General features: G+C 41.4%; 1 protein-coding gene across 1 annotated transcript; it reads right to left on the reverse strand.

The window, feature by feature from the left end:
• Positions 1-160: 160 nt before the first annotated feature.
• Positions 161-9,410, reverse strand: LOC130997300 (uncharacterized). The gene is made up of 19 exons (XM_057922571.1): positions 7,850-9,410; positions 7,275-7,586; positions 7,006-7,194; positions 6,768-6,888; positions 6,536-6,693; positions 5,828-6,428; positions 5,665-5,729; positions 5,475-5,576; positions 5,205-5,347; positions 4,968-5,023; positions 3,795-4,438; positions 3,297-3,487; positions 2,886-3,192; positions 2,467-2,742; positions 2,228-2,337; positions 1,791-2,079; positions 1,009-1,413; positions 686-926; positions 161-574 (listed from the first exon to the last, which is right to left on the reverse strand). The coding sequence occupies exons 1-19, from the start codon at positions 9,263-9,265 to the stop codon at positions 549-551; spliced, it is 5,652 nt and encodes a 1,883-aa protein (XP_057778554.1). The 5' UTR covers positions 9,266-9,410; the 3' UTR covers positions 161-548.
• Positions 9,411-11,931: the final 2,521 nt, after the last annotated feature.

Consider the following 11,931-nt stretch of genomic DNA (forward strand, 5'->3'; position numbering starts at 1 on the left):
CTTGTCCTTCAAATACTAAATCTTATTTTTATCTATCCATCAAAATCACTCAAAGTTCCATGTTATGATTTGCATGTTATAACATCCAACAAAGAGCAAAACCACAAAATTGTGGAAACGTTGAAATGCACCAAATGTGGCCATATAGCTTTATGGGTGATTTCATAGCCAATAGCAGTGCCTCCAGTGAATTTTGCATACCCCACATTTGTAGATAGAATCATACAACTGTTGTAGACGCATTTTATTACAACCATTTCCCAATGGAAACAAAAATTTCTAGATAAGCACTTAAGAAGCTATAACTCTACTTACAATATTCACCATTTAAATATACAACAACTATAGACACCGAAAAAGCTCTACCAATTTACAGTTAATAAGAAAACCATAAGAGTACCAAAAAGTTCATAGCTACTCCCTTTTTCACAAACTCTGATCAATCCGCTAGTTTCTTTGAGAGCAGAATTCAGTGTAGAAGGCACAGCCATATATGTCATTAATGAGCTCCCTTGTTGCATATAAATCAGCCACATGAATGATTTGAATTACCTCTTCCTAATCTTTTCCTTGGCTTCAAAATGGGAACAAACAAAAAAAAAATTAAAAAAAGGCCCAATTACTCATCCAGTCTTGATTAGTCTAGTAAATCACAAGCTATATTTAGAGAAATACTACAACTTACTGAATATAATACTCGATTTCAAGGGGAATCGCAATGATGATCCTTTCAATTTCACATCCCTGAGTTGCTTACTCCTTGGTTTTTCTGTTGTAGAAACACGGCTCGTGCTTCCTCCTGTTAAGTCATCAATTCCTTTTTTTACCTTTTCATGGTAAAGAGCTGGCGGTGCAAGTTTCAATTGAGGCGTGTTTTCCATCTGAAAGTATTTCTGATCTTTTTCAAGGCTATGCAAGAGCTCAAACTGTTGCAACCAAATTTAGAAGCAGCGAGGTCATAACATAACTTAATCAGCAAATGACAAGAAAACTTTGGAAATAACATACCCTTGATGGATGGGGGCTGAAGGAGTTATCTCCACATTCGTGATCATGAAGATGCAAAAGAGGTGTGCTACGTTGCTGCATACTTGATGGGATGCTACTCACTAATCCATTCTCTGCAAGTGTATGCATGCCACTAGACCTTTGAGTTTTTCTTCCTGGAGTACAAATGGGACATCCTACTAAGGTCCCACTAAATGATGTCCTGTCTTCCTGAAGTTGACAATGGAGATGTGTTGCATGACCACAACTATATACTTGAATGGTAGAATCCAGAGAATTTTTAGCAAGGAGAGAGCCACAGATACAGCAAACAAGGCTCCTAGGGGAATAACCATGAGAAGCTCCTTTCCTGAGCAAACTCATCGTATAATAAGTATCGTCCTCAATCAAACTTTTTGCAGTATCCTGCATAAGAAAACCATTATAGTGAGAAGAGCAGCTGATGTGAGGAATATATCCTACCTCTTGAAACCAAAATGAAGTGATTGTGATACCACTAATTATATTTAAACTCTTATTAGGATTGTTGTTGCACAACTTGTACCCACAGGAGGTGTTTGGTTTGAGTGATAAGGCATGATTGATAAAATAATCCAACTTAATCAAGTGTTTGGTTTGCTTGAATCAGTCCATAATGGATAACTCAGCCTGCACTCTAATCATCCAATTTGATGATTATCTATCAACCCAAAGTTGTGTTGATTATTTAATCCTCCTCCTATCCAATATCTTAATCAAGAAATTGTCAATCCAACATACAGCAGAAGATATAGAGGACGCACCAGAATTCTTCTTTCAAAATCATATCTCCCAAGTATTCCCAGTATTGTAAGCTTAAAATCACCAAATTCTTGATTGCCATTATCAGAAAGAAGTTTCAACATGATTCGTGGGAGCCGAACATATCCAATCATTCCCTCAACAATTTCTTTAATGAAAATGGAGAACAGTTTCCTCATCATGTGAGCACATTTACCATACTTGGAAACCTTCCAATTTAATGTCTGCGCCCCTTCTTCTGGACTTATTGATCCAGTAGCATTTTCGGCATCCAACAATGGCTCAAAAAACCTATGATGAAAAGAACAATTAGGAGCGCAATATTCAATCCAGCACTTTTTATTTGATGAAGAACATATGAAGTTGCAAAGATGTTTCAAAACATGGACTGGAAGGAGAACAAATGAATAAGTACATATTTCAGAAATGATTGACTCACGAATCAAGCAACTGAAACCAGAGGCACTCAGACTCTTCAGGCTGCAGACGAGGACTATTTCTCTGACATAACCCAATACAAGCATGGACAATATCAAGTATTTCAGCTACCTGCAATAGTACTAGAAGCATTAATCATACCAACAGAGGAGACCAAATTAGGGGGGCGGGGGGGGGGGGGGGGGGGGGGGAATAAATCACAAGGGCAGAGGATAAAGTTAAGTTCAGGTCTCAAATTACCACTTTTTTCTTCATAAGTTCATTTAGGTTATCCACAACCACAACAGTACAAGAAAATGCTTTCTGGATTTCTGCATCAAGCATGACAAACTTCTGACCGAGATGAGAAAGAATTAGAAGAAGGGCACTTCCAACCTCTCCAACCCTTTCTAACAAGAATGAAGCAGCATCAGTTATATCGTATTCCTGGCATAAACGTAAGCAGTGTTCCACTCTATAGCTTTCAGAAGTTTCCAAGAACTTGAGAACTGATTTGCGATCAAATCGACATAAAAGCTGCAGGAGTTAAATATCAAAGCTTATTCCTAGCTGCTCTTCAGAAAATAAAAGATAATTAAAATGCAAACTAAAATGCTTTAGTATTCCAAAGCCTGTAGCTGGCCTTCTGGAAAAGTATTATATGGTTCAGAAAGTTTCACCTCAAAATACAGCTCCATCAATTCATCAGTCACATTAACTCGATTGTTATGTATAAGTTTCAGGGAAGTAGATATTGCTTCCAGATAAGCTTGGACACCATTCGACTGCAGCCTAGCATTTCTTGCAGAAGGAAAATCTAGAGTATCAACATTTTGTAAACAAGAGATGTCAAGGGTACCAGTTGTCTGGACCTCAATGGCAGTCTTTAGATAAAGGAAAAGGCTTTCCGGGTGAGACCGAAGCTCAGACAAAATATAAGAAGTTCTCCCGGAAAAATGGTCAGTAATTAGAAGGTAAGTCGCTTCTCTGCAAAGTACGACGAGAATTGGTTATCAGCAAAGAATAAAATTACTCTCTTGTAAATGAATCCCGAATATAACAAGTTCACAGAAATGAATTAATAACGTAACCTGCTCAGTTTGACAAGATCTGGAACGCGAGAAATAACAGCTGATTCAAAAGCATCAGATTCTGCATTACCAAGCTGCCTTAACATATCATAGATAAAAGAGAATGCATGTATGGGCTCCTGTGTTGCTTTTATATAACTGTCCATAGCAGCAACTAGTTGATGACTGATGGCATGTATGTAGCCACAGACCTGCACAAGGAAATAAGATATCTCATTACTGTGCCAGTAAGAAAGATTTAGTTTATATGGTGCGGTCTTTGGTAAAGCAGAACATCCAAAAAGCAAACAGAAGATATAGGACGGGAAATGACTTTATCATGAAACACTCTCCCAACACAGTTAAAAGCCGCCAATCCATGTCATAACTTTTTTAAGAGAAACTGGAATAAAACCATGAGGTTTTTGTATGGTGCATTATGTTTTATCCCTCTCCCTTTCATGATTCAACAGGCAGATGAACAAATGTCAACCAGTACCCAATTCACGGTAATAATACCTGGTGAAACTGAGCCTTCTCAGACAACTGCAACAAATAAGGAGCATCCCACTGAGTCCCAGGCACCACTTGTATCAGAGAGAGCAGTTGTTTCTCTCTCCTTCTGAAGATATTAGTCGTATTCTCTGACAGAGTATCCGAGATATTGACCTCTGAAGTCAAATATTGTAAGATTTGACTCAAAATATCTTTAGAGACAGTAGCTTGTCCATATGCCACATAGTAAGCTATAAAATCGTACATGTGGCCTACATCTTTTTTTGAAGGCCAAACTTCAACCAAATTTATATCAGTGCTGCAGACAGGACTGTCAGACCTGAAATAACCGGCATTAAGAACACCAGCAAGAATATCCACCACTCTTTGGACCAATTTATCACTTTCATCTGGCTCCATGTTGATATTAGTTGCTTCCTCCGAAGGTTGGCCCGAAGTAGATAGTTCAACATCTACAAAAGCCAATTTTAAAACCTGCAGAGTGGCTTCGGTATCCAATTCTAAAAGATGAAGCATGTTCGCATAGGCTTCGCTAGATGATAAACTTGTAACAGCCCACGAATTTGGAGCACTTGAATCCTCTAATAGGAAATCTAGGAGTTCTTTTCTGAGAGAGGTCACACGCAGAGGAGAAAGATTTCCATGTCCTGCAAAACAGTGACAGCTCAAATACACAGTTATTGGACAATAACTTTTAGCCTCTTAAACTACAATATCAAATTTTATACTGTAGCCCACAATTTATTGTTCTCTTTTAACAGTTTTTACTGTGTAGTAATACTACATATTCGGTCCTTTAACTCGTTTATTGATCTGTTGACAATTGTGATGTCCTTAAAACATCCAACACGTGAGGTGTGTGCTGTTCAAATACTTAAGGGTAGACTAACTCAATAATTCAAGATTGCATTTGGGACAAAAAATTTAGCTTTCCAGTTACGAGGCCGAGTATGAAGAAAGAAACATAAAAGGGCCGAGTTGTTTAAGTAAATTGATTGAGAATCGTAAGACAAATTCTTCATCAAAGATTTACAAATCATACTGCAGCAGCCCCCTCCAGAATCTGGGAGAGGAAAGAAAAAGAACAATGATCACCTTATTCCCCCACCACAGATTCAAAAGTTCATTACATCCTTAGCTACTCAAAAGCACAAAATCATCAATTTGAACACAAACCTGGAGGAAAAGCAAGACCCTGGAAGCAATACTTCAGGTAGACAAGCACCCTGTACCTGCTTCCAAGGGCAACAATGTAATGATCTTGACATGGTTAACAAAGGGAAAGAAAGCTGAGGAACACATCAACAGATTTTTAGAAAGATAGGACAATTTATCAAAGGCAGCAGGCGAAGAAGTTGCCAGAGGCCCTTAGATACTCCAAACAGATGCTAGTTAGGAGTAATAGCAAATTACCCGAGGGAAGTGGCATTTTCTCTTGTGCTATCTCGTAATACTAGCAGGAGCTCCTCAAGCGGTGTCCTAAAATCATCTAAACCTTTGTTAAACAAATATATCAACGCACAATCCAACCTGTGTTCCCTGCATAAGCGGACAACCTACCACACAATTATCAGGCAATACTAGTTCCATAATAAAAAAGGATTCATAATTAGGATTGAAGAAGAAAAGGCATATAGCTTTCACACTAGAATTACAGATGAAACAAGTTATTTAGTACCCAACCTGATTAAAATCCAAGGACAATATATCCATGTGCAGGACGCACTGTTCAATTCGCTGCAACCAACCTCTCTTGCTATAGTGCTCCACTAATGCTTGCATGATCTTCACAAAATACCAATTACTAAACACGGGAACTATTGGAAAATAAATAGAAAACAAAGAAAGCTGAAACATATAATATTAGAGATACCCCAGGTGGAAGGGATCCCAGCATATCTTTTAAAATGTATGGCTCCAAGAGTTCCAAGAATGTCTCTACAAGAAGAAAACAAAGCACATCTAAAATATATACATGTAGTCATCTTTCTAATTGACAACCCTAATTACATCCAACAGAGGAAGGGGGAAATCACCTTTTTGTTGAGCCTCATCAAATTTACTCATTATATCATCAAACAGGATGTCAGTTCTCCTGATATGCACACAAAATTCGACAGCAACACCACCAACACGGATGTATTGCTCCTTAATCTCATTTGACTGGTCCACCTTTGTATTTTGGTTGTAACAGGCAACAGATAGGTAAGAAAATACCTCATTAACATATGCCTGAAGTAATTCCGCAAGATAAGGCATAACAGTTCTTTGTAAGTCATCCAAGTTTTTGGGAAGATCTACAAGACCGTGTGATTGGCCATCATAAAGTGACATCGCCATGTTTAAGGCACCAATCCAGTCACCTGCTTTTCGCAGAACTTCAATCCGTTCCTTCCATGAGAGAAGGCGAGAAACAATGAGATGCTCCTGTCCAAGGATGTATATAGTAGCACCCCTAACTGAAATACTGTTGTGATAAGCTTTCTCAGGGTTCCCAAAAGAATTAGTAAAATATATATGATGAGAAATCAAATTATCCCCTTGAAAGCCATCCACGGAAAAGCTAATCTGGTGGATCAAATTTCCATCTTTTGCATACAAACAGAGGTGTGCTGTCGATGTGAGGATGGCCAACATCTGAACACATTCAAATAAAGGTTCATGATTTTCCCTTGTACAGTTACCTATTGTATTATAATGCTTCAGGCAAGTGAGAATGATAATTTTTATGACATGTGAAAAACCTGATCTCCCAACCATGCCAGACCAACTGCGGCACTTTCAAGAGTCCACTTTTCTATCACTTTTAACTCTGATTTTAATAGCTTAGCAACCTGAACCTTCTGGTCCCACGCAATGGCAAGCAATGAAGCTTTATCTGACGCCTCAACAAGAGCATTTTCTGGAACAAAAATTCAAACTAACATTTGTAGAAAACAGCAATTGCTGGAAATTATAAACTTCATTCATGCATACCAGAGGATGAACTGAGCGATTGTGACATACATCTCCATGCAGCATACGGCATGGAGCCCTCCCTGACGCCATCCGGTTTGGGAATTTGAGCATATACTTCCACAGTGGGAATGACTTTTGCCTTCAGAGATTGTGAAACCCACAAGATTCAGATAGGTAAAAAATGAAAGCATACACTCAAAAGTAATATATAAGGAACAATAATCAGTGACAAATGCAGCCCCTCAGAGAACATTACCACAAGAGCAGACTGATGCGTGATAAATATGACAACACCTTCATCAACCATGCCACCCATCATGCTACTAATACTACTAGTAGAAACTGCGGAGCTACTCTGCGAAGACAGCATTGCACCCCCATATCCTTCGTTGTATAGCAATGGAGAAGCACATACTACTCTGCTAGTAGTTTCATCTAAAAGTTTCTGAGACATTGATTCAAATAACTCAGTTTAAGGAAAGCTGACATTGGTTATAAATAGCCACATTTATGACTGATCTTTACCATAGATTTTGTATAAGATATCCTATTGAGCCATGGAACCACAGAAAATCGAATCAACTTGACCACACCCTTGCTGTCACCGCTAACCACATTAAATTGACGAGTAACTTGAGTATCTTGGCCCAGATATAGCATGTGAACTACTGGAGCTCTATGTTCAGTGATAACCTTGAGTGCTGAGGCCTTCTGCACATCCCAAACAGTGTAATGACCATCACCATATCCTGCAAAGAGTATATCTCCTTGCTGATTGAAGCACATGGAAGTTACAGGGACATGAGATCTATCCCCTTGCAAACCAAGGGACGTCATCTGAAAGATCATTTGTTTACACTATTTATTAGGCAACATAAGGCAATACAATAATATGCCATCTGGTCTAATCTACAAATATATGAGCGACTACAACGAATTATACTCATGTGGTGCTATTAAGCACCACGCAGAGGAAGGCGATGTTATTCTGAAAACTGTCAATTTTGGCAAATCAAACAGGTGATTTTGTCATTTATAACTGAAACAAGCATCAAAACCAATTAATTATATCAGCAATAAATATGAGTATAACTGCAGACCTTTGTATCCATGTTATCGACATGATGCGCAGTATACTTGCTGGGCACAACAAAAATTGATCCTTTCGACATTCCCACCGCAATGTAGTTCAAATGTACAGACAGAACTTGTGGGGATCCATGATCTTGCCGAAAGGTTTGCGATGAGATGGTCGGGGTAACAACGTTGTCAGAACGAACATCAAAGTAGCCTAACACAGTAGAGCCCCTTTTAACACCCTCAAGCCTCATTGGCTGTGCAGCTGCACCCTCTTCATAGTGCAAACCTGTAAATGCATGTTTCTTCTCAATTTCTTCAGCCAAGTCAAGTGGCTTTACTGAAGATTCAGATTTCTGCTGCAACTTTGTATAGTTGTCATCGCCTTCCCCTTGTGAAACCAATTCTTCAAGTAATTCTGCAGCGTCATTATGTCCACTAGTATAATCACAATCCCCAGGTTCAGCCACAGTGTTTTCAGAATTACTTGCTACTTCTCCTCCACTTATATCTTCCTTATGATCAACACCACTCGAAGCAGGGCTGGGTAAAGCCATATCACCATATTCACCAGCAGCTCTAACTTCAGCACATTGCTCATTCTTTTCACCGATCGAAGGCGACGAGAATTGCTCAATTACAGGAATTTGATCCTTTTCACTTTCAATAATAGAAGTGCATTCAGCATCCTTGTCAGCTCTTGAAATTTCATCCTCGTAAGATACCTTGAGAGTCGCGTCCTCACGAGACTTGTGTTGATGCCTATCTTCAGGGGAATATGCCCCGTGATCGATACCACCATCAGCATCATCATCATCCGTGGAGTCTGAATGGATATTTCCCAGAGGAAGTTGAACTCCTTCTTCTTCTTGAGACTGACTGAGATGAAAGTGAGATGAAGGCGCAGCTGATAGTGACGAATTGGCACTATCAATATTTTCCGCAGTTTCAGAAAGCGAGCTCTGAAGAGAGGGAACGGCCGTATTTGCTCTTCTCAGCTTAATGGCGGTGGCGTGGGGCGTGGGAATTGATCGAGAGGCAGCGGCAGCGGCGGCCAGTGCAGCCCCAGGCTTCGCATTAGATCTGACGGCACCATTACCAAATAACGGCGGCAAAACCCTAGCCGCGTAGTTAACTCTGCTACTGTTGGTAGCTGAATTGTATCTATAGTTATGGGACTCTACCAGAGGAATGGAGTGTGAATTCGATAGTCTGTGGTCTCTCGAAGTAGCCGAGACGTTGTTGTCATCATCACCGTCGCCGTTGAGAGGGAAAGAAGGAGAAGAAGGAGGAGAAGGGGAGGAAGATGAATGGTTGAGGAGGATTTCGTCGACGGTGCGGCGGTGACGATCTTCTTCATCGGAATCGGTTTCGCCGCCGTGCGATTGAAGAAGTGAGTCGAGATCCATATCCACATCCACTGCAATTGAATACTCCATCACCAGTATTTTCTTCGTTTGGCTTTCTAGTTTCTAGCAAACAACAAGTGAGATGAGATTGTCGTCATCGTCTTCACTATGCTTTGAAAAATTCCGGTAGGATTTATTTGGACAACAGCGCCCATGATGGATGCTGGGCCCAGAGTTCCACATCATCCGGTCCATCAATTGGGGTGATTAGAGGTGTAAGTGAGTCGAGCTAGCTCGCGAATTATTTGGGATCGGCTCGAAAATTACTCAAAATCGACTCGATGTTAGTCGAGCTCGAGCTACTCGATTAGGTACCGAGTTCGAGTTTCGTGATACTCAACTCGTTAGGATCGCGAGCCTAATCGAGCTCAAACAATTATATATATAATATATTATATATAAGCCCAAAATTAAATATATTTCTGAGCCCACAAAATGGCCCAACTCCTAAGCCCATTGTAACCCCTACCCTACTAGTGAATTTGAATTACACAAATGACAAACCCTAAGTCCCTAACTCAGCAGCCGCCCCCAATATATCATCTCTCTCTCGGCTGCCGGCGACCGGTAACACGCACTCCGGCGCGACGGCGGCTCGTCTTTCCAGCGAAGGTCCGACGATCCTAACAGCAGCAGCAGTGCAACACGGTCCAGCGCGACATTAGCATCATCTGCCACCACCGGTGACCGGGCACCGACTGCCCTTTCCCAGCTCGGCGCAACAGCAGCAGCGACGGCTCTCCCCTCCTCGGCACGACAGCAGTAGCAGTGCAGCACAGTCTGCCCATTTAAGGTTCTGTTTTCTATGAAATCTTGCATAAAAATCTTGCTGAAATCTTATGTCTATGCAGCCTTTTTCATGCTTTCGTAATGGAATGATTTGTAATGTTATTCAATTTGTTAAAGCGTGTATGAGACGAGCTTAAACGAGCTCAAGCTCACTGAGTTTAAATGAGTTCGAGCCCAACGAGCTCGAGCTCAAACTCGAGTAAGAATCCACAATCGAGCTTAACCGAGTCAAGCTCGAGCTCACAAATATGGCATCGAGTCGAGCTCACAAATATGGCATCGAGTCGAGCTCAAGCTCAAAAAAATCAAGCTCGAGCTCGAGCTTCATGAAAATAGGCAGTCTCAGCATAGCAATACTTCACTCGACTCGGCTCATTTACACCCCTAGGGGTGATCGCCAAATCTTACCACCTTTCATTAAATTTTGATGAGGCACTCTCATGTGCAACCGGTTGCACCGTGCAACTGATTTCTGAATGACACTACTTCAACATACAAATGACTGCTGAAATAGAAATTTTATTAAAAGTAAGAAAAAAGAAAGACAAGGGTAAGAAACAGGCGTAAACACCCGCGAGAAACTACGGGTAAGCGAAAAAACAAACAACCCAAACTATGAGAAAATATTTAGAGATTCATCCTCATCCAAAGAATCGTCCTCGTCCAACATATCTCCCCATATTTTAGAAACCACCGCCGACATAGCTCGAGCAGCGTCGGAAGAAGAATGAATCACAAAATTTTGCAGAATCGCACCTCCATCCTTAGCATGCTGTACTTTATTCAGAAACTCCACCGGCGGCGAAGAGACAATAACTGCTCATGCGCCTTGCACGGCGCCATCCGCACGACTCTTACTCATCTCCAAACCATTCTTGATTATACGCTGCCGGAGCCGGTGCTTTATAGAGGAATCAGAAACCTTCCCCTTCTTGGTAGTACCCTTTGGACGCCCACGGCCGCGAGGTATGGGAGAATCCTCCATCATCGCCATTCCTGGCTGGCCCGTCAAAGCTAGATCAACCGCCGGAAGAGGCGTCCCATCCGAGGGCTCATGCTGATTCGGACCAGGAGCAGACCCAGGTTGGGCCTCGGGGAGAATCACCGCAGAAGAGGGAGATGATTGCCGAGATGAAAGGGACTCCGAGGGATGAGCAGGATCCTCAGACGGCCCCTTAGGCAAAGGCTGCGTGTCATGTCGCTCTGGAACCATATTCGGGTCATTTACCAGTGAATCAGCAATATTCAAATCATCCAAAACCGCAAAAGGATTTGAATGGGTGTCCCTCTGCGGAAGAGAAACACGAGCATCCTTATCATTAGGGGCGTGAGTGCCCCCTTCCTTCTGCTTATGTTGCCCAACCTGTCTCCAATCAGATTTTTCCACTGGGTCCGGTCCCGCGTTATGTTTGTTAGATTCATACCACCTGCAATTGTTAGTAGCATGTCCAACCACATTGCAAGTATGACAAAAGTATGGAAGATCCTCGTAACCAAATTCAAGCTCAAAAACACGGTCACCACATCTCACATCCATAAAATCAGGAATGGCACCAGAAACATCCATCTCAACCAAAACTCTAGCAAAGTGACCAATGGATGCATGCGCAGATAAACCATCAACAATAATAGGAGCACCAACTTGCCTAGCAATGCCGGAGAGTACTTCCGGGTGCCAATATTCATGGGGGAGATTGAATATACGAATCCAAACCTGGGAAAGGGGATGAAGTGGCCTTGTATGGATCAAAATTAGGGACCCAAGCCTGCAAGTGGAGAATGCCTGTTCGTAATTTCCACGTTGTTTTAGCAAAAGCAATCGCTAAATCCTCCGACGAAGAGAATTTGAAGGTGAAGTACCCCTTCCCGAGGGGGATGATCTGCCAAGTCAAGTTCGGCCGCCAAAC

Source organism: Salvia miltiorrhiza, chromosome 8 (genome assembly GCF_028751815.1).
Source record: "Salvia miltiorrhiza cultivar Shanhuang (shh) chromosome 8, IMPLAD_Smil_shh, whole genome shotgun sequence".
NCBI lineage: Eukaryota > Viridiplantae > Streptophyta > Magnoliopsida > Lamiales > Lamiaceae > Salvia > Salvia miltiorrhiza.